The sequence below is a fragment of the Carcharodon carcharias genome, chromosome 21 (genome assembly GCF_017639515.1).
Source record: "Carcharodon carcharias isolate sCarCar2 chromosome 21, sCarCar2.pri, whole genome shotgun sequence".
Taxonomy (NCBI): Eukaryota; Metazoa; Chordata; class Chondrichthyes; order Lamniformes; family Lamnidae; genus Carcharodon; species Carcharodon carcharias.
The window spans coordinates 63,878,829-63,902,433 of NC_054487.1; the positions used below are offsets into that span (position 1 = coordinate 63,878,829).

The 23,605-nt window shown below is 42.4% G+C and overlaps 1 protein-coding gene across 2 annotated transcripts in view; it reads right to left on the bottom strand.

The window, feature by feature from the left end:
• Positions 1 to 23,605, bottom strand: part of lin7a (lin-7 homolog A (C. elegans)) — a 97,476-nt gene that overhangs the window by 45,912 nt on the left and 27,959 nt on the right. For both annotated transcript variants that reach the window (XM_041216529.1, XM_041216530.1), the window contains exon 2: positions 15,145 to 15,263. In XM_041216529.1, coding sequence (XP_041072463.1) covers positions 15,145 to 15,263 — 119 coding nt within the window. The remainder of the gene's footprint in view (positions 1 to 15,144; positions 15,264 to 23,605) is intronic.

Consider the following 23,605-nt stretch of genomic DNA (forward strand, 5'->3'; position numbering starts at 1 on the left):
AAAATTTTTAATGCTAGCACCCATTAATGTAGTAGATATATAAAATACTTCTCCAATCATTGGACAGCTTTTTCAAAAATCTCATCACCATCTTAATTAAGATACCAGGATTATATCCCAGTTGTGAGGTTAAAAAAAAAGACTTATAAAATTGGTTTCTGACTTGGAACCGTGTACAAAAATGACTTCTGCAAAACAGCGATGGAGAAAAAAATTGCGTTCATGGATTTTAAATGCGAATTAAATATTAGAGATGCTTCAGAGTGTTTGTTGTTTTGAAAATTCATTCCCATTGATCTCATTATTTACTCCCTTTACTGAATGGCAGTGTGCAGTGGATGTCTTGTGGCATTAACCAATACAAGCATTTGGAGTGCACCTGGTCCCCAGTGCTATTGTCAATAAATTTTGTCTCCTTTAAGATCCATCAAGAACACTCTTTCAGATATTTTAAACTCTCTACACCATTAAAAAATTGCTTATAAGCACCATATCTGAGATATTAAAATGTGTATTTTTTAGAAAACTGAATTTTGAGGGAATATTAAAGACATTGGCTGGGTACATCTTTTGATCCCCTACTAATAGTTTGAATATTTTTCTTTACAACATGCTTCATATGCCTGAGAAAAAAATGCATATTATTTGCCATATTAAGCATTTGAAAAATTAGCTTTTGTAAATGGAATAAATCTACCACTGACTAAAACTAATGAACTGCATCACAGCAGTCCTAAATCCTGCAAAGCTGCTCAACAAGTTGTTAGTACGTACACCCATTAGTGGGTTTAAATCAGGGTAAAATAATTGAACACAGCTTATTACAATCTGTACATCACATTAAAATGTACTATATTTAGTGCTTTTCGCTCACTGCACAATTGAGGTTGTGTCACACTTTCCTACCCGACAGGACTCCAAAAATAATTCACTGCATGAATGACTTGAGACATTTTGACAATATGACAAGACATTATATAGGTACAAGGCTTTCTGTGTATAAAATGTGCTATTCTGCACCATTATCCTCATTTTCAACACCAAATAAGGTTTATGACACTGAGGCGAGTGATGTGATATTTATTATTCGAAAGGGATGATATTTTTCTAGCCACTTCAAAGCAAAGTGGCTCTGGGTCCCTGCATGTTGTACATATTTGAGCAATACAGTGTGGGCATAACTTGTTTCAGTGTGCCACAACTGAGTCAAAATCCAAACTTAAGCACTGTTTTTGAGTAATGAGAAACACTATTTTTCAGTAATGAAAAACGTTGATTAATGCCACCAAAAGAATGACAGGAGTGCTTAGAAGAAAATGATTTCAAGAGGCCATTTATTTTCTGGGATGGAAGAACTACATACAAACTGCAACTTGTAGGATATCCATAACTTTTAACTATTGCATTGATCACGATGAAAGTGCCATATTTATCTCTAGCAATACATTCATGGTCTCAGACAAGTCTTAAAGCAATGTGGTTGATTCTTAAATGCCCCCTGAAATGGCCAAACAAGCCACTTAGTTATGTCAAACCACTAAAAAGTCTAAAGGAATGGAACCGAACTGACCACCTAGCACTGAGCTAGGCACCGGAAACGACAATGGCAAACCCAGCCCTGTCAACCCCGCGAAGTTCTCCTCACTAACATCTGGGGTCTTGCACCAAAATCAGGAGAACTGTCTCACAGACGAGTCAAGCAACAGCCTGACATAGTCATCCTCATGAAATCATGCCTTACAGACAGTCCCAGACACCACCATCACCATTCCTGGGTATGTCCTGCCCCGGTAGGGTAGGGGCAGAGGTGGCAGCACAGTGATATATAGTCAAGAGGGAGTGCCCTTACGGTCCTCAAAATCGACTCTGGGCCACATGGCATCAGGTCAAACATGGACAAGGAAACCTCCTGATGATTACCACGTATCATGCCCCTTCAGATGCTGAATCAGTACTCTTCCATGTTGAACAACACTTGGAGGATGCACTGAGGATAGCAATGTCCATCACCAACAGTAGCTTGGTAGTACCACCACAGACTGAGCTGGTCAAGTCCCAAAGGACATAGCTGCTAGACTGGATCTTTGGCAGGTGGCGAGGGAACCAACAAGAGGGAAAAATACACTTGACCTCATCCTCACCAACCTGCCTGCAACAGATGAATCTATCCATGACAGTATCGGAAGGAGTGACCATCGCACAGTCATTGTGGAGACAAAGTCCCACCTTCACACTGAGGATACACTCCATCGTGTTGTGTGGCACTACCATCGTGCTAAATTGGATAGAGTTAAAACAGATCTAGCAACTCAAGACTGGGCATCCATGAGGCGCTGTGGCCCATCAGCAGCAGCAGAATTGTACTCAACCACAATCTGTAACCTTATGGCCCAGCATATCCACCACTCTAACATTACCACTGAGCCAGGGGATCAATCCTGGTTCAATGAAGAGTGCAGGAGGGCATGCCAGGAGCAGCACCAGGCATACCTAAAAATGAGGTGTCAACCTGGTGAAGCTACAACACAGGACTACTTCTGTGCCAAAGAGCATAAGCAGCAAGTGATAGAACTAAGCGATTCCACAGCCAAAGGATCAGATCCAAGCACTGCAATCCTGCCACATCTAGTCGTGAATGGTAGTGGACGATTATACAACTCACTGGAGGAGGAGGCTCCACAAATATCCCCATCCTCAATGATGGGGGAGCCCTGTATATCAGTGCAAAAGATAAGGCTGGAGCATTTGCAACAATGAGTGGATGATCCATCTCGGCCTCCTCCTTTGGAGGTCTCCAGCATCAGTTGTAGGCGGTTCAGAGGAGGTTTACCAGATTGATACCTGGAATGAGCAGGTTGTCTTATGAGGAAAGGTTGGACAGGCTGGGTTCGTTTCCATTGGAATTCAGAAGAGTGAATGGTGACTTGATTGAAATATACAAGATCGAGAATGGTCTTGACAAGGTGGGCATGGAAAGGATGTTTCCTCTTGTGGGTGAGTCCAGACTAGTGGGCACTGTTTTAAAATTAGAGGTCACCCTTAAAGGGCAGAGATAACGAATTTCTTTTTCTCTCATCAGAGGATTAAGCAACTTTGGAACTCTCTGCCTCAGAAGGCTGTGGAAGTGGGCTTACTGAATATTTTTAAGGTGGAGTTAGATAGATTCTTGTTGGCAAGGGAATCAAAGGTTATTGTGAGTAGATGGCAAGGTAGAACTTGAAACACAAACAGATCAGCCATGATCTTATTGAATGGTGCAGAAGGCTCGAGGGGCTGAATAGCCTGCTTCTGCTCCTATTTCGTATGCTCATATGTTCATATGTTTGTGTGCTCATATCACAGATGCCAGTCTTCAGCCAATTCAATTCACTCCATCTGATATCAAGAAATGGCTGAAGGCACAGGATATTAAAAAAGCTACGGGCCCTGACAATATTTTCCGGCAATAGTACTGAAGACTTGTGCTCCAGAACTTGCTGCACCCCTAGCCAAGTTTTCCCGGTACAGCTACAACACTGCCATCCAGCTGGCAATGTGGAAAATTGCCCAGGTATGTCCTGTACACAAAAAGCAGGACAAATGCAACTTGGCCAATTACCGCCCCATCAGTCTACTCTCAATCATCAATAAAGTGATGGAAAGGGTCATCAACAGTGCTATCCAGTGACATTTGCTTAGCAATAACCTGCTCACTGATGCTCAATTTGGGTTCTGCCAGGGCCATTCAGCTCCTGGCCTCATTATAGCCTTGGTTCAAACATGGACAAAAGAACTGAACTCTAGACGTAGGGTGAGAGTGACTGCCTGCCCTTGACATCAAGGCTGCATTTGGCCTGATTGTGGCATCAAGGAGCCCTAGCAAAAGGGGATCAATGGAAATCAGGGGGAAAACTCTCCACTGGTTGGAGTTATACCTAGCACAAAGGAAGATTGTTGAGGTTGTTGGAGGTCAGTCATCTCAGTCCCAAAACATCACTGCAGGAGTTCCTCAGGGTAGTGTCCTAGGCCCAACCATCTTCAACTATTTCATCAATGACCTTTCTTCCATTATGAGGTCAGAAATAGGGATGTTTGCTGATGACTACACAATGCTTAGCACCATTCACAACTTCTCAGGTACTGAAGCAGTCCAAGTCCAAATGCAGAAAGACATGGATAATAACTAGGCTTGGGTTGACAATGGCAAGTAACATTCATGCCACACAAGTACCAGGCAATGACCATTTCCAAGAAGGGAGAATCTACACATCAATGGCACTACAATCACTGAATCCCCCATTATCAACATTCTGGGGGGTTACCACTGACCAAAACTGAACTGGACAAGCCATATAAATACTATGGTTACAAGAGCAGGTCAGAGACTATAGGAATCCTGCGGTGAGTAACTCACCTCCTGACTCCTCAAAGCTTGTCCACCATCTACAAGGCACAAGTCAGAAGTGTGATGGAATACTCTCTGCTTGCCTGGATGAGTGAACCTCTAACAACACTCAAGAAGCTTTTGACACCATCCAGGACAAGGCAGCAAGCTTGATTGGCAATCCACCCACAAACATTTGCTCCCTCCACCACCGATGCACAGTGGCAACAGTATGTACCATCTACAAGATGCACTGCTGGAACTTACCCAGGCTCCTTAGACCTTCCAAACCCACGAATGCTACCATCTAGAAGGACAAGGGCAGCAAACAGATGGGAACACCACCACTGGAAATGCTCTTCCATGCCACTCACCATCCTGACTTGGAAATATATTGCCATTCCTTCTCTGTCACTGGGTCAAAATCCTGGAACTCCCTCCCTAACAGCACATGGACTGCAGCAGTTCAAAAAGGCAGATCAGCACCACCTTCGCAAGGCTAATTAGGGATGGAAAATAAATGCTGGCATTGCCAGCAACACTCATATTCTATGAATGAATAAAAAATAACAAAACTTGATTTAACATCTGAATATTTAACAGGAACTCCATAATACTCAAATTAAGTCAATTAAAATTATGAGGAGCATAGATAGGGTAGACAGGAAGGAACTTTTCCCCTTGTTGGAGGGATCAACAACCAGGGGGCATAGATTTAAGGTAAGTGGCAGGGGGTTAAAGGGTATGTGAGGAAGAATTTTTTCACCCAGAGGGTGGTGGGAACCTGGAACTCACTGCCTGAAAGCGTGGTAGAGGCAGAAACCCTCATAACATATCAGAAGTATTTGGTTGTGCACTGGCGATGCCATGGCATACAAGGCTATGGGCCTAGTGTTGGAAAATGGGATTAGTATAGTTAGGTACTTGTTTGACCGGCGCAGACTCGATGGGCCGCAGGGCCTTTTTCTGTGCTGTCAACCTCTATGACTCTATGACTATGACTTCTTTTATTCAGCAAAGTGACTTGTGTATGAATGAGATCACATTGTTTTACACCAGGATGCTGTTTATCTGTACAAAACGCTATAATTCATACTATTTGCCATACATAGCTTTCAGACCACAGCGTTATTGTTACAATAGATGCAGATGTATTTAAGCTTACAAGCAGCGGTTTAGAATCATTAAATGAACAGATGAGGACAATGAAACTCATGGATATAGAATGCAGCTGTCTCTAGCCTCCTTGAGTAAATTTGTGGATACTATAAATTGCATAAAAGCTTAGCAATTCTGGAGAGTTTTGCAGGGTTTTATAAATGTCATGAATAATGGCCTCTTGCCCAGTGACAGGATAATGGTACTCAGAATTGCACTCCACTTTATAAAGCCCGATTGGTTGACAGCATGTCCTACGGTTGCTGAATGTCATTTCACTGATTAATTTGGAAACCATCACTTAATTATAAAATCATTACAAAAGCAACCCATCACTCATTTCCAATAATTGCTGGCACATCTTGCAGTAGCTAATCAAAATATTCTTTGTGAAGTGTTTCACAACAGTGCTACATGAATGAAAGACATTCTTATATGTTGCCTCCCTCCCTCCCTTCCCCTAGTCCAGTGAGCCAAACTTATTTCCACCAAGGTTCCCCCATTTCATTAGCCTTAAATTCACATTTTTCCCTAATTTCTCTCCTATCTCCTCATATTGCCTCTGCAATCTCATCTAGTCCATGCAACACACCTTCTGTTCTCTTAATGTTATTCCCACTGAACTGCTGACTACCCAAATTCCTTTTGTGGTCCCACTGTTAGCTGGCATTGTCAACAGTTTACTCTTCACCTATTCAAATCTACTTTCATCTTTATTCAAAAACCCAACCTTTGATCCTTCCATTCTTGCGAGCTACCCCTCTCCAACTTCCCTTGCCTCTCCAAATTTCTTGCACAGGTTGTCGCCTTTCAATCTATACTCATCTTTCTGTGAATTCCACATCTGAATTCTCCAAACAGTCTACTGCCTCTGCCACAATACTGAAATTGCCTTTATCAATGTCACAAATGGCAACCTGAATGATGGCGACCATAGTAAGCTATCCCTTCTTGAACTGTTGGCAGCCTTTGACATTTTTCCACACCTCGTCTTCTAATGCCTCTCGTCTATTGTTCAGCTGAGTGCGACTCGCTTGGTTCCATCATTTTCTTTCCAGTCTTAACCAAAGAATCACCTGCAGCAGCTTCTCTTCTCATTTCTGCACAACTACCTCTGAAGTCCCCCAAAGATCTATCCTTAGCCCCTCCTATTTCTCAACAGTATGGTGCTCATCAGTGATTTTATTTTTACTCGTTCATTGGATACAGGCATTTCTGGCAAGGCCAGCATTTGTTGTCCACCCCTAATTGCCCTTGAATTGAGTGGCTTGCTGGGCCTTTGCAGAAGGCAGTTAAGAGTCAGCCACACTGCTGTGGGTCTGGAGTTATATGTAGACCAGACCAGGTAAGGGTGGAAACTTTCATTCCCCAAAGGACATTGAGGAACCTGATGGGGTTGTATGACAATCGATTATAGATTCATGACCACTGTTATTGAAACTAACTTTCAATTCCATATGTTTTACCAATAAAATTTATTCATGGAATTTAAATTTCATCAGCTGCCATGGCAGGGTTTGAACCCTTGTTCCCACAGCATAAGCTTGGGCCTCTGGATTACTAAGATAAAAGCAAAAAACTGCAGATGCTGGAAATCCAAAACAAAAACAAAAATACCTGGAAAAACTCAGCAGGTCTGACAGCATCTGCGGATAGGAGCACAAATGATTCGAGTCCAAATGACCCTTCAACAGAACTAAGTAAAAATAGAAGAGAGGTGAAATATAAGCTGGTTTAAGGGTGGGGGGGGTGGGGGAGACAAGAAGAGCTGGTTAGAGGGCCAGTGATAGGTGGAGATAACCAAAATATGTCACGGACAAAAGGACAAAGAGGTGTTGAAGGTGGTGATATTATCTAAGGAATGTGCTAATTAAGGGTAGAAAGCAGGACGAGCAAGGTGCAGATAGCCCTACTGGGGGTGGGGTGGGGTGGGGGAAAGGGATCGAAATAGGCTAATAGGTAGAGATAAAACAATGGATGGAAATACACTTAAAAATAATGGAAATAGGTGGGAAAAGAAAAATCTATATAAAGTATTGGAAAAAAACAAAAAGGAGGGGGAAAATCAGAAAGGGGGTGGGGATAATACAGGAGGGGTTCATGATCTAAAATTGTTGAACTCAATGTTCAGTCCGGAAGGCTGTAAAGTGCCTAGTCGGAAGATGAAGTGCTGTTCCTCCAGTTTGCGTTGAGCTTCACTGGAACAATGCAGCAAGCCAAGGACGGACATGTGGGCATGAGAGCAGGGTGGAGTGTTGAAATGGCAAGTGACAGGGAGGTCAGGGTAATACTTGCGGACAGACCGAAGGTGTTCTGCAAAGTGGTCACCCAGTCTGCGTTTGATCTCTCCAATGTAGAGGAAACCACATTGGGAGCAACGAATGCAGTAGACTAAATTGAGGAAAGTGCAAGTGAAATGCAAGTGACCAGGGTGTCCCAGGAACGACCTATTTCAATCCCTTCCCCCCACCCCACCTCCACTAGGGCTATCTGTACCTTGCTCGTCCTGCTTTCTACCCTTAATTAGCACATTCCATTAGATAATATCACCACCTTCAACATCTCTTTGTCCTTTTGTCTGTGACATCTTTTGGTTATCTCCACCTATCACTAGCCCTCTATCCAGCTCTTCTTGTCTCACCCCCCCTTAAACCAGCTTATATTTCACCTCTCTTCTATTTTTACTTAGTTCTGTTGAAGGGTCATTTGGACTCAAAACGTTAACTATGCTCCTATCCGCAGATGCTGCCAGACCTGCTGAGCTTTTCCAGGTATTTTTCTTTTTGCTCTGGATTACTAGCCCAGTGACATTACTACTACACTACCATCTCCATGATATCATGTGAGGACACATCTGTTTCTACATCTACGCTGACGACACCCAACTCTACCCCACCATCACCTTGCAACACCCCCCAACTGTCTCTAAATTGTCAGACTGCTTGTCCAATATCCAGTAGTGGATGAGCCGAAATTTCCTCCAACTAAATATTGACAAGACAAATAGCACTGGAGTAAAGAATAGTTCAGAAATAGAAGGGATCAGGCAGTGGGCTTTGTGAGGCAATCTGATAAAGAGGTTGAAATGCATTTGTGCTAACGTATGGAGTGTGGTAAATAAGGTTGGGGAGCTGCAGGCACAAGCTGCCAGATGGGACTAAATTATAATGGCAATAGCTCAAATCTGGCTCCAAGGGGAAGATTATGAACTTATTCCTGGCTACAAGATGTTCCAGAAAGTTGATAAGAAACAACAGGAGTGGGCGTGTGATTGGCAGTGTTAAACAAAGAAATATAATACCACTGAAAAGGGGCAATATAGTTGAGGGGTTAAAGACAAGATCTAGTGGGTTAGAATAAAGGAACAATAGAGAAGCTAATACACCACTGGGTGTATACAATAGGCCACTGACTAGTGGGAGGATACAGGGAAGCAAATTTGAGGGCAAATTGCAGAGAGGTGCAAAAACTGTAGTAATAAGACGGGTGGGGGGGGGTGGAGACTTCAATCATCCTAACATAGACAGGAACAGTAACCGTGTAAAGAGAAAGAGGGGACGAATTATTGAAAGGTTTACAAGCGAATGATCTTGATTAATATGTTTCCAGCTAAAGGGGAATGAAGCAGTGCTAGATCAATTGGGTGGGTGGACAAGAATATAGCAAATGGAATACATACAACCTGGCGATATGCATAATTATCCACTTCAGTAAGAAAAGTAAAAAAGCGGAATATTTTTTGAATGGAGCGCGACTGGGAAATGTTTGGTAGGTAGCTAATGTTGATTCCAATAATTGTACAAAAGGGAAGAATTAGTCTGCAGCTGGTCTTTTACCTCAAGCAGGTTTATTCTTCAGCCACCTCAACAAAGTGACAGACTCCCAGTTCCTTTCCCCTCTGGAATGTTACAGCTGTACCCAGTTGTGGGTGAGCCAATGCCCATCACCTGTTTTAACAATGTAATTGCTGTACAATGTAATTGTCAAACTACAAGATGATTGTTATTGGACCTTGATAATGTAATTGCTGATACATTGACAGCTAAATGCTTTGTCAAAGAGGTAGGTTTTAACGAGTGTCTTAAAGCAGGAAAGAAGTAGTGAGGCAATTTTGCGGCAATTACACAAATATTACGACTTTATGACTCTGCACATTCAGAATGCATCCATTACCAATTAAGTAAATTTTCAGAATATTTGCATGAATTATAAAGTTAATTTTGTATTTTCTGCTCACCATGAATGGAAAGCCCATGTACTTGATTTATAATCAAAAGGTAACTGGTGGAAGAATGCAACATTCACAGACACAATAAAACAAACTATAGTGAGGAATGTGAAAAGAATTCAAGAAACTTATATAAAAGGTAAGTTTCCTGAATAAGTAGTCATTTCAAAAGCAATGTTTGCTTCATGCTCACCATATAAGTAATGCTACCTTAAGACTCACAGTATGATTGCCTATGAAATGGGTCTGATGTGATAATCATTTTCTAAGGGAGAATTTTTGAAGACCTGCTTGCCAAAACATGCAGAAATAATGGGTTGGAAATTCATACCTGCACCAGAAGCCAGGGCAGTGCTCGAGGCTCCTTTGTAAATGGACCTCTGATCTCATTTTAATAAAGCTGATTGTGCCTCCAGAGGTAGCTGACCTGACATTGGATATTAAATCAGCAGCTATATTGGCAGGGGCAATAGTTGTTCAAGGTATAGCCGTAGAGATGGCAGGAGCTTCACAGAAGGAAAAAATAAATAAAACTGGTCCCCTTAAGGCCTGCAGTAGAATTGGAAAGAATAGTCTGAGGTATCAAGACACTTTCTCCACATGGTTTTGCATGCATTTTGCAGGAGGAAGTGGAAACAGTGCAGGACTAATCTTCGTTCTTTTCATATTTAAGTTGGTGGAATGCTGATTTCAGGCAACTGCTAGCGATGCCTAAAAATGAGGGCCGATGCTCCCGCTGCCTTCTCCTTAAGCAGTCCCTCTGGATCGAGGATGACATGCTTCCACTCTGGTTGTTCGATGGTGTCGGAAAAGGCAGATAAATCCAATATGCAATCCACAGACTCTGCCACATGCCGAGCAGGCAGTGCTTGAAGAGTCAGGCAGATGAGCTGTTTGGAGATTCGTGCATTCTCTCCGGTGCCTCAAGTTGGCCTCTGTGTGTTCCCGAATCAACCAGCTCCGTTTTGATCGGTCACAAGTCTGGGTCTCCCATGAGTCAGTGGGGATGTTTGATCTCTTCAGGGATACTTTGAGGACATCCCTAAAGCATTTCCGTGATCTCTTCAGGGATGCTTTGAGGGCATTCCTAAAGCATTTCCACTGTCCTCCTAAGAGTCTCCTGCCCTGACTGAGTTCCAAATAGAACAGCTGCTTCGCAAGTCTGGTGTCAGAAATATGAATGATACGTCCCACCCTGTGTAACTGGTTTTGAATGATTAGTGCCTCGATGCTGGGCATGTTGGCTTGGGAGAGGATGCTACTATTGGATTGTCTTTATTGCCACCTGATTTGTAGGTCTTGCTGGGGTGCACCTAATGGTACTTGTCCAGTGCTTTGAGATGCCTGCTGTAGGCTGTCCAAGTCTCAGAAGCATATAGGAGTAAGGAGATTGCTGCCATGGCCTTAGCCTTAAGTTTGAGATGCTGGTCCTCAAATATCTTTTTCTCAATCAGTCAAAGGCTGAGCACAATAGAGGCAATAATGAATTTTGTCACCTATGGCTGCCTTCATTGAGGGGAGGCTCTCAAGATATGGAAAATTGTCCACATCTTCCAGGATCTCGTCATTGAACTTAACCGACTTGGGGGGGGGGGGGGGGGGGGGGGGGGGCGCTGTGTTGAGGTGCTGGTGGGGGAAGATGTGTGTTGTGGAAGCCAGTTGGAAGAGATCTTTAGTTTCCCAGGTTGTTACAAACTCAGAGACCAATATATTTCTCTTTTTATAAAAGAAAGAAATATGAAATCCTCAACAAAGCAAAGACTAAATACTATCTATCTTATACTCTGACATCCAGAATTAACATGAGTTAAACATGAATTAACAGGCAAATTGTGGTCAAATATAAACTATAAATTGCAGATTAAATGGCAGATACATCTAAGACAGGTCTACAAATCAGCTCAGAGGTCCACAGATTTTTGCTGATCACACTCAGTCACCAAGTCCTTCAAAACTATCTTCCTCACAAAGAATTTCAGCTCTGATCCTTTTAGGAGATAATCTGATCCTTGCCCTACAGCAGTTCACAACCAACACAAGTTCCAAGAGCACAGTCTTCACCACAAATGGCACACGGCTGCAGAACCTGCTCAAGTTGGTCGGGATGGGGTCGACCCACCAATGTTATTTTCTAGTAACCTGCAGCAACATATTCTTAGCTCCTGATCTGGACCCTGCTTTCTTCAGTTTTGTTCAGCTTGTTTGTACTGCACCAGTGGTCTCATCAACTGCTATTGCTCAGCTTGGACTGATCTGTGTCCTTCTCTATCTTTTAAACAGGTTCAGTTTGCCAAAAGTTTTGGTTTCCAAGCCTCAGTTTGTTGTTGTTTCCTCAGAAACTGGGAGCATCAGTTTCCTGTTTATCTGAACTGTTTCCCTTTCCATTCAGTCTTCCGTTCAGTTTCTGTTTAGTTGAGGTCTGCCTCAAAGTACAAATTAAATTTAAAAACACAGGTTCTCTCACAAGGTGTTTAGTGAAAGGCCCATTTTCTCTTATGCTTCAGAGAGGAAGTTGGCAATGACCCGGAGCTCAGCTTCTGAATGAGAGCACACAGAAACACACTGAAGCTCTATTAGGTTTGTCACAACTGGGTTGGGAGGAGTGTGCAGCTGATAATAGCCCCACTACTCCACAGGTTACACACACACACCACACACAATAAAAATAAAATTAAAGGAACTCTGCCAACGAATCTGGATTATACGGTTGGTCACTTTGTGCTGATCTGCAAAATATTCAATGACACTTGCATTGCTTTTCAGGGGGACTCAAGGAACATCTGCAGGTACTCTATTCCAGCACATAGCAACTTAGGGGCAGCATATATTCACTTCCGGCTGTGGACCGGCTCTGGACTGCAAAAAGGCTGCTGCCTTCCTTTCACAAGCAGTTGGTCCTTTCTCTTCTCAAAGCAAAACCAAGACCAACTTTTAAACAGTTTTTTCCAGGCGTAGTTTCTTTTCAGAGCTATAAACTATCATGTGACCCCTTTTGTACACAGTGCACCAGGGTCAAAATATTTCCAGCTTCTTTAGAACTGCTTAATTACCTTTTTCTTGTAAAATGATGTTTTTCCCAGGAATAGCAATCAGAGACCTGCAGTAACTCTTTAAAGAACTGTGTCTCTTAGAACACAAATTCTTCCAGAATCTTCTTAGACCTTGAAGATGAACCATTTCTTGTGATTAAAGTGTTCATGAGAGGTTGGAGTGATCTTAGTTTTGGATTGAAGGCAGCATTGATGAAACAGTTGCCTGTTTGTTCTGTGGCTAATCACACCTGTGGGTAGTTTGTGAGATGCGAACAAGGCACAGGAGAAGAGAGTTGGTGCGAGGACACAATCTTGTTTGACCCCAGTCTTTACTGAGATAGACTCTGTGGAGGTTCCTCGGTGAGGATCGCGGCTTTCATGTCATCGTGAATAGGTGAAAATGATTACAGATCTCTGAGGGTAGCCAAATTTGAGTAGGATACTCCATAAGCCTTTGCAGTTGACAAAGTCAAAGGCTTTCATGACGTTGACAAAGGCTAGGTACAGTGGTTGATGCTGTTCGTTGCATTTTTCTTGAATTTGCAAAGGAGTGAAAATCATGTCTGCGGCGCCTCTCAATAGGCAAAAACCAAATTGTGACTCTGAAAGGAGTTCTCCAGCCACTGGGAGGGGGAAGTTGAGGAGGATTCTTGCAATGATCTTCCCTTTGGCAAACACTGTGGTTACTCTGTAGTTACCACAGTTGAACTTGTTTCCTTTCTTGAATACAGTCACGATTCCAGCATCCTTGAGATTCCTTGGCCTGCACTCCCCTTCACAGGTGGGGGGGATATGAGGGAGTGCAGCTGTGCCAGGAATAGATCTCAGCCATGTTTCAGAATTTCAGCAGGGATTCCATCTGTTGCAGATGCTTTATTGTTTTTCAGCTATTGAGTGGCTTTTTCAACTTTGCTCTGGACTGGAATAGCACTGAGACCAAACTGGACGGGGTATTAGAGAATGGAATTGAGGATGTTCAAGTCAAAGACGGGATCTCGGTTAATGAGTTCTGCAAAATATTTTCTCCAGCGAACACGGGCTGCTTATCGATCATTGATGATCACCCCTCCATGCTTGGCTCTCAGCAGGGTAGGTGCTTGAGTGCTTGGGTCATAGATCGTCTTGACGACACTCGAAGAAACCGTGTACATTGTTGCCCACAAGTTGTTGGATCTCCAGCAATCTTTCTACTCACCACTTGTTTTTATGCTGCGGATTTTATGCGCTACCACTCCACTACTACTACCTTCAGTTGTCTGTAGGACTGCTGCTTTTCCCTTAAAGCGTGATGATGTTTACAGTCTGCAAAAGCTTTGTGCTTATGTTCTATGATGCCCTGTATTTCTTAGTCTTTTGCAGCAAACCAGTCATGATGCTCCTTGATAGAGAGGCTGAGAGCTTCTTTGCAGATGCTGGTTATGTTGCACTATGGGCACACTGCAGCACCTGGTGGCTGGAGGTTCAGAGGTTGGGAGTAAGGTGTTGACTGAGAAAGGATGCCTTGGTGGGATCTTTGACGCCTTCAATATTAACTTTCTTGCAGCATTGCTTCTGTTGTTTGCTGGGTAGGAGCCAGGTTGATGGAGATGGTAGGTCAGATAGACAGTGATCGGTCCAGCTGTCAATGGTGCCTATCATGGCGCAGGTGATGTGGACATCTCTGTGATCCCTTGCTCGAGTGATGACATACTGGAACAAGTGCCAGTGTTTGGACCGTGGATGTTGTCATGAGCTCTTGTGCTTCTCTCACTGGCAGAACAGATGTTTGTTATGACATGGTCATGTTCCAGGCATTTCTTGAGGAGGGTGAATTTGTTTTCCCTATTCCTTCCTTGCCTATTATGCCCTTCCAAAGATTCATGCCCACTACCAATGAACAGGACCACATGCTCAAAAAATTGCTATGAAGTGCGCTCATTTCACAAAATGGGGGAAACTGGAGGTTGAAAATACAATGGGGAAGAAATTTTGCCAAAGCTACTCAAAGCCCAGGTCTAGTCTCAACTGGAGGACTATGCACAGTTCCGGACACTGCATCTTCAAAACAGTTTCGGATGAGACATTAAACCAGGGTTCTGTCAGGTACACATAAAAGAGCCCACTTCACTATTCAAAGATGATTGGAGGAGTTCTCCCAGTGCCTTGGCCAACAGTTATCCCTCAACCAATACCTATTTATATTATTGCTACTTGTAGGAGTTTGCAGTGCACAGATTGGCTGCTGCATTTCCAACATTACAACAGTGACTACACTTCTGAGATATTTCATTGATGTAAAGCACTTTGGGACATCCTGTAGTCATGAAAGGTACTATATAAATGCAAGTTTTTATTTTTACATCAGGATACAATGATTTCCATACCTCTCTGACAGCAGTGCAGAATTCACTCTGTAATACTCTCTGCAAGGACTGCAGTTTGTGGATCGGTACTGCTCCACTTTCCTGAAGCTTCTCCAGCAATTCAATGGCTCGAGCCACATCTGAAAAGAGAAAAAGCTAAGTAAGAAATAACAAAAAGAACACTGACTCTCATTTCTACTTTGGAATATGATGGATAAGACATTAACCCATGCTTAATACAACATTATGGATTGAAATAAAATTGAATCATTTAAAATCACATTGTAATTAAGCCATATTAAAAGTTCAATGAGTAGTATCATTCCACAGTTGGTTAACAATGTTTTACATGCTATGAAGGAAGCATTCAGAGTCTAGTAAAAAGCCATGCAATTTGTAACAAAGTCTTTCATAATTTCTAATCCATTAATATTAAAACAAGACAAATTCCTTTGTTAAATTGGCCTTTATCTTCTGTAATTCTAAATTCAGAAAAAAACCCAGCGGCCAAATGTACAATTACCTTCAAGATACTGAGTTAACTGTAACAGCTTGATTATTAGCTTTTGCTGATTCACAGATGTAGTGATTGTAGGTATAACCTTTCCTACTGCCTTTAGGGGTCACATAATTGTACTGAAGAATCTGCCCTAAGCGTGGGTAATCTTAGGGGCGGAGTTTTCTAGTCAGGGACCTGGTTCAAGCATGCAGCTTCTAAACGAGCTCTGTAATAAAGTTATCTGATTCAAAGTTATCTGGTGCATCAAGTTCATTACAATTGGCAACGAGGATAAATAGCTCCGATGCTGCACCTCGCCTTGTAAATGTGAGTACAGCAATTCTTAAGGAAAGAAAGAAAAGTATACTCACCAGTCATGCCACTCTTCGGGAAAATGAACCCTTATGACTTGTCCATGGAAGACTGGAGCCAATACATAGAGCACCTAGGTTTTTATTTTGTGGTGGATGAAACAATGGCGGAGGAGAAGCAGATAGCAATTCTTTTAAATGTCTGTGGTAGCAAGGCACATAACCTCATCTGCAGTCCGACGGCCCTGAACATGCCCAATTCTAAATCTTTTAACGAGCTGGTAGGCCTCATGAAGATGCATTTTCCGCCAAAGCCCTCGGTAACTAAGCAGAAATTTAAGTTTAACTCTAGAATAAGGGCCCTGGGAGAGTCCATCACAACTTATATAGCGAAGTTGAAACAGTTGACTGAGCACTGACTTTGGCGATACACTCAATGACATGTTGAGGAACCAATTGGTTTGTGATGTCCATGAAGATGCCATTCATAGCTGTTTATTTGCAGAAGTTAACACTGATTTGAAATGCGTCATGGAAATAGTGCTGGCATTATAAAGTGCTAAGAGGGACTTGCAGTCTTTACAAAGTGTGCAACAGAGTGCCGATTTTCAGTTGAGGTAGGAACCTACCACCGGATCTGGCATGAAAACCAGAGGGACAGCTGCAAAGCGGGAGACAGTTTCTGCTGCTCGAAAAATGAAAAGGCTTAGTGGAAGCACCTCAGCAGTGATTCAGAAGTCAATCTGTTACAGATGGGGGGGTAACCATGTACCGGAAACCTGCAGATTTAAGGAGGCAGAATGCCATTACTGCTACAAAAAGGGTATGTAATAAGGCAAGGCAGGGCAAAATTGAGACAGCCAATTGGACAGCAGACCAAGATGATTGAATTGCACAGTATAGCAGAACCAGAAGCTACTGATACTGATACCTATTCCCTATACAATGTCAAAGCAGTAAAAGCTGTACCAATAACCGTCATCCTTCAAGTGAATGGGAAGCCTCTAGGTAGACATGGGACCTTCAACCACAGTGTTGGAGAACACACATTTAAATACCTAAGTACTCAGCCACTGAATCTGTAGCAAACCACAGGTCAACCGAAGGCATACACTGGAGAGTCAATACAGGTAAAGGGCATTGCTACAGTACCTGTGTCCTATCAGCAACAGACTGTCCAGCTTCCAGTGATCATTGTAACAGGTGAAGGACCTAATCTTCTGGGTCGTGATTGGTTACGAAAAATTAAACTCAACTGGTCAGAAATCTTTCAAGTGAGAACAGGAAGAATTCTTAAGTTGACAAGAGAGTATGACAGTTTATTTCAGAATGAGTTAGGAGAATTGAAGGTTCTTCACTGGATGCAAGGATCCCTCAGGTCAGAGTTGGTTCCAATGGAAAATCATGAAAAGAAACAAAATGAATTTAGCCCCACTCTGAACAAACTGAAGAAACAGTTGTCAGAGAAGACTCAACAATGTTCGATGTTCCAGGAGGAAGCCAAGAGATACAAGAAGGAGATGGAAGAGCTGAAGAATCAGCTGAGTGAAACAAAAGGGAAAGTCGTGGAACTTTCCGAGATACGAGTGGGTAATGAATCCATGGGTAGCTCAACTACCGAACTGAACCAAGTTAAGATTTCACCAGAGAGAAACGTGGTTGACTGTGAAATCAAAGTGAAGGACGAGACAAAACTCTACGGCAATTAGAAGAAGACAGAAATCAAGTCCGAAAGGCCAACTGCCTATGCCTCCAGAACCCTCTCTGCAGCTGAGAAGGGTTATTTCCAACTTGAAAAGGAAGATTTATCAGTGACATTTGTAGTGAAGAAATTCCACCAGTATCTGCATGGATGACATTTCACCATTGTACCGGACCATAAAATACTAGTTCGGTTTATTTAGTGAGGATAAAGCCAATGGCCTCAGTAAGAATTCAAAGTTGGGCTTTGATTTGATTGACGTATGAGTAACCTTTGTGCACCGTTCTGATGTACATATCGAGATGCAGACGCACTCAGTCATCTTCCATTACCAGATAGCATTATATGTGCTCCAGTGCCACAAAAAGTTGGGCTTGTGTTGAATTCCTTGGGCTCTTCACCGGTCTGTGTGAAGCAAATAAGGAATTGGACAAACAGGGATCCAATTTTGTCAAACACTCAAGACAAGGTAATGCAAGGATAGTCGAATTCACCAGTGTCTGAAGAGATAAAACTATTCCATGCCCGTAAAACAGAGGCAAGCTGTCAAGATGGAATCCTGTTGAGGGATCAAGAGTTGTCGTCCCTTCGCAAGCAAGAGGAACCACTCTTGACAGAGCTTCACAGTCTACATCCAGGCAGATCGAAGATGAAGATGATTGCACAAAGCTATTTCTGGTGCCAGGTATAGACAGTGACATTGAAAACATGGTCAGTATCCATGTCAGTGTCATCAACAACAGAAGTTTCCCATTTCAGCTCCACTGCATTTGCGGGAGTGGCCTGGTTGACCCTGGGTTAGGCTACATATAGACTATGTAGGTTGATTTTTAGGTACCATGTTTTTATTGATCATCAATGCACATTCTAAGTGAATGGATGTGTATGAAGTTAGATCACCGGACTCTGTGTGCAGCTATTGAAAAGCTGCGTCAATGTTTTAGTGTACATAGTCTACCAGAAGTCATTGTTTCAGATAATGGTACTGTCTTCACTTGTGCATACTTTCAGAGATTTATGAGTCTAAATGGAACTAAATATATTAAAACAGCATCATATCATATCTCATCAAATGGGTTAGCAGAAAGAGCAGTGCAAACTTCTAAATCAGGAATGAAGAAGTTATCCAAAGGAACGTTAGAAACAAGAATTTCACGTTTTCTACTGAATTATCTTACAGCTCCTCATACAACTATGGGTCCAACACCATCTGAATTACTGATGAAAGGCTGCTTTTGTACAAGGTTGAGTGGTATTTCCAAACTTAGAGGGGAAGGTAGAGAAGAATCAGAGTAGTCAGGAACTGAATCACGATGTTCACAGCAAAGCTTGAAAATTTATTGTGGGAGATACAGTTTTCATGTGGAATTTTGGAAATGGACCTAGTTCCTGGTATAATTATCTCTGAATCTGGACCTTTGTTATTCCAAATGGAAGTGGAAGACCGGATTGCTCAAACCATGTAAATTATCTAAGGAGTAGAAAGACAAAAAAACTATTCTGCCTGTAACTGATGTCGAACCTTTAATTCCTGAGGTGCCAGAACGACCTGGAATAGACATGCCTGATGTCTCTGTTGAATTGCCTAATCCTGAACTGCCACTGTCTAAGGATGTCCCTAACGCCGCAGTTCCTGATCATGTCGATCCAGTGGGAGAATCTCAAGTGGTAGAGCTACGCCGCTCCAGCCAAATTAGAAAACCACTTCAGAGACTTTATCTTTAATCACATGACCTGTGTATATATTTATCTGTTGTGGGTTAAAGTATTCTTTATAAATAGGAAATGTAAAAAAAAACTAAAGGGGGAGGAAATATAGTGATTGTAGGTATAACCTTCCCTACTAACTTTAGGGCTCACATGATTGTATTGATAAATGAGCCCTAAGAGCAGGTAATCTTAGTGGGGAGGTTCAGGACCTGGTTCAAGCATGTAACTTCCAAACGAGCCCTGTAATAAAGTTTATCTGCTTCAAGTAAGACGCCTGTCCAGTATATCAAGTTCATTGCAACAGCTGACAAGAAGAATTATTTAAAGAGAACTGGTATTATCTAAAGTTATTTAAAGGGAGTTATTTCTCATTTACAAGTCCAAAATAAAAATCACCTGTTTTGCTCACTCCACAAACTATCGGAATGAGAAAAGACCATCAATTTTGTTCCTTTCACAGATAACATGCAATACATTCACTGATCATTGATCTGCAATCCCCACACCTATCTAATTGGAACTACTCTTTCTTACTAATGTCTATGTGCTTAGATCTGCTCCGTTGGTTGTGGAATTGCTTAGCTCGGTTTATCGTTTGCTGTTTGGCACGCACGTAGTCCTGTTTTGGAGCTTCACCAGGTTGACACCTCATTTTTAGGTCTGCCTGGAGCTGTTCCTGGCATGCCCTCCTGCACTCTTCCTTGACCCAGGGTTGATCCCCTGGCTTGGTGGTAATGGTAGAGTGGGGGATATGCCCAGCCATGAGGTGACTGAGTACAATTCTGCTGCCCACAGCGTCTCACGTTTTACCAGTTGAGTTGCCAGATCTTTTTGCAATCTATCCCACTTAGCACAGTGGTAGTGCCACACAACACGATGGAGGGTATCCTCAATGCGAAGGCGGAACTTTGTCTCCAAGGACCATGTGGTGATCACTCCTATGGATACCATCATGGACAGATGCATCTGCATCAGGCAGGTTGGTGAGGATGAGGCCAAGTATGTTTTTCCCTCTTGTCGGTTCCCACACTACCTGCTGCAAACCTAGTGTAGCAGCTATGTCCTTTTGGACTCAGCCAGCCTGGTTTGTACTGGTGCTACCAAGCCACTCTTGGTGATGGACATTGAAGTTCCCCACCCAGAGTATATTCTGCACCCTTGCCACCCTCTGTGCTTCCTCCAAGTGGCGTTCAATGGAGGAGGTCTGATTCATCAGCTGAGGAGGGCTGCAGTACATGGTAATCAGTAAGAGGTTTCCTTGCCCAAGTTTGACCTAAAGCCATGAGACTTCACGGAGTTCGATGTTGATTTTGAGATCCCCCAGGGCAACTCCCTCCAGACAGTATCCCAGTGTACCACTAATTACAGTACATTTCCATTATGCATACACTGACTCTCAAACAATTTATCAAGCCAAAGTTAGCTCCAATTCGATGCACTCTTATTTTTGCTAATAGTCCCTTGTGTAGAACCTGATGAAATGCTTTTTAGAAGCTAACCGAAAGAACATATGCAGATAGACTACAATTCCCAAATCCAGAGAGTTTTTACAAAATTACAATGCATCTGCAATTTGACTTCAACAGATCCGCTTGTCACCATTTTTCTCTGTTAGCTTTGAGATTGCTTGCAATTGTTCATCCCTATTACTTTTATAGCTGTTTCAGTCTGCTGAATTTCCACTTTCCCATGCATTTATCTAATCCTTTTTTTTTAGCTTAATACTGTTTCCTGCCTTATTTGTTGAACTGGAGCTTTTACCTTTCGGAGGTATTTGCAGGTTTGTATTGTATCACGTATTTCTTTGAATATTCACATTGTTTCTCACACCTAAATTGCCTGGTCCATACTGACTTTAGTGATGAAGTACCTCTAATCCGCCCCAAGTTGCCTCCTCTCTTCAACTGGTCTCTACTACCAACAAATTCAGAGTGGAAACAAAGGAAAATGCAGCTGTGAAGAAAACTATATATACCTACCACGCGTGGTGGGGTAGGATACAGCAAGTAAAGATGGCTGCATCCAGTGAGGGTTCAGGAAAATTTGCTCATGAGTTTATTTGATGATGATGCTCAAACCCCTGATTTTCCTCTTTTGGTTGCCCCACAAAAAAATGGGCAGCTAAGTGGAGGAAATCCAGTCCTGCAAGAGTCAATGCTTAGTGCAATACTGGACTTACGGTCAGACTATTTGGGGATGCATTCCAAAAGAGCATTAGTTTGGTTTTTTTGTGACAAGACAGCAACTTTCAATGTTAATTTTTCTCCAGATTTATTGAATTTAATTTTAAAATCTATGTCTAATTGGGCTGCGACTGTGGTCTGTAATGTTTATATTGTTATGTTACGCGTAAATAATTAGGAACTATATTGTTATGCACATGTATATTCAGAATGACGCATCACTCACTACTGCACTGCAGTCAGGTGCCAAACAACAATGTATCAGTCAGCAGCACGAAGTGAGATTTGTGAAATACATTCAAAGAAAGCTCCAGCATTTTGTGTCAAAAAGTGTGATTATTTTGAACAGCTGGGAAACACAAGACAAGGCAGTAACTAAAAATCTCACTGAAACTTCATCTTGCGCACAAGGGTTTCCAATCTCCGTATCTGAAGATCTTGCCTTGGAATTCTCTCCAAAAATTGCTCCCACTCGGACAATTTCAACAGCAACCCAACTTGCAGGGTTTCCGAGATTCTTTTGCCTTAGATCTCCAAGCACACTCAAGCTTCACCTTCCAAGCACGATTTCAGATCTTCAGCTGTGCCAAACAGAACACCACTGCTCCAAAGGGGTGCCTCTGCCCCAATAGCCAGCGGGGGGTTGCCAATCTCTGGATGCCACCTTGGATTTTCCTGTGCTCCTCCTGTGCCCCTTTCACTTAAAGCCTGCACCCTGCAGTTCTTTCTTGAATTTGGGGCCTATTACCCTGCTCCTTTCTTTTAACTTCACTTAAGGAACCTATTTCTGTCCCCCGGCTTTTTCCCTTACCTGGCACTTTTTTTGGGACCTTCTCCCTGTCCCCCTCCCATATCCTGCTCTCTCGGATACATATAAAATAATGGCAATCTGTATCAGATTATTCGGCCTGCTTCTTCGCGCTGTTTTCTCTTTTCCCTTCTGCGGATGCAGGGGCCGGTCCCTGGCCTGAAGAATGTAAAAAACACCAGAAATGTGCACGTGCAGTCAATTCCTGGCTAGCTGGTGTGCCTCAAGACCTCAAGAGGCCTGAGGTTCGTCGGGAACCAGAGTTCCCGACCTCTGAAGGTTTCTTAACAACGTGAAGTGTTATTTTCTCAGTAAAATTTCAGACCAGTCTCACAGTTCCATAACTTCATGTTGTTAATATTTGAGTCATGTTGCAGACTGAAGTCCTGTAATAGGCTATAATTAGTAATGACTATTTGAAGGCAAACCGAATAATGTTTTCAAATTCACCAATCAAAAGTCCAAACAGTGGCACAGCCCAATGTTATTTAAGTGTATTTCAATCTAGGAGATTTTCTTCTCTCTAACATAATTCCCCAAAAATGCCATTCTTAAATACTAATGTTTGGGCCTGACTTTTTAAAAATTCTTTCATAGGATATGTGGGCATCGCTGACAAGGCTAACATTTGTTGCCCATCCCTAATTGTCCTTGAGCTGAGTGCTTGGCTTGCTAGGACATTTCAGAGGACATTTAAAAGTCAACCACATTGCTGTGGATCTGGAGTCACATGTAGGCCAGACCAGGTAAGGATAGCAGATTTCCCTTCTTAAAGAACATTAGTGAACCAGATGGATTTTTACAGCAATCAATGATCACTGTCATGGTCACCATTACTGAGACTAGCTTTAAATTCCAGACTTATTAACTGAATTCAAATTCCACCAGCTGCCGTGGTGGGATTTGAACTCGTGTTCCCAGAGCATTAGCCTGGACCTCTGGATTACTAGTCCAGTGACATTACCACTACACCAACAACTCCCCTGTCAGCATTTATTATTATCATCATCATTCTGTGAAACTGTCAGCAACTTCTAGCATACTCACCCAATGTTAAATGCAAAAATCTAGAAGTTTCTATCAGTGATTCCCAATTCCTAGAGAGTTGAAGTCCTTGAAGATGGAAATAATTGAAAATAATTGATTTGATGTAAACTTCCATTTTTTACACTATTGATCTCAATGTAAAAAACCTTGACAAAGTTATACCTTGTTGAATGAGGTGCAGTGAGGCTTCTAATGGTGTATTAAAGTTAAAATTACTGCTAA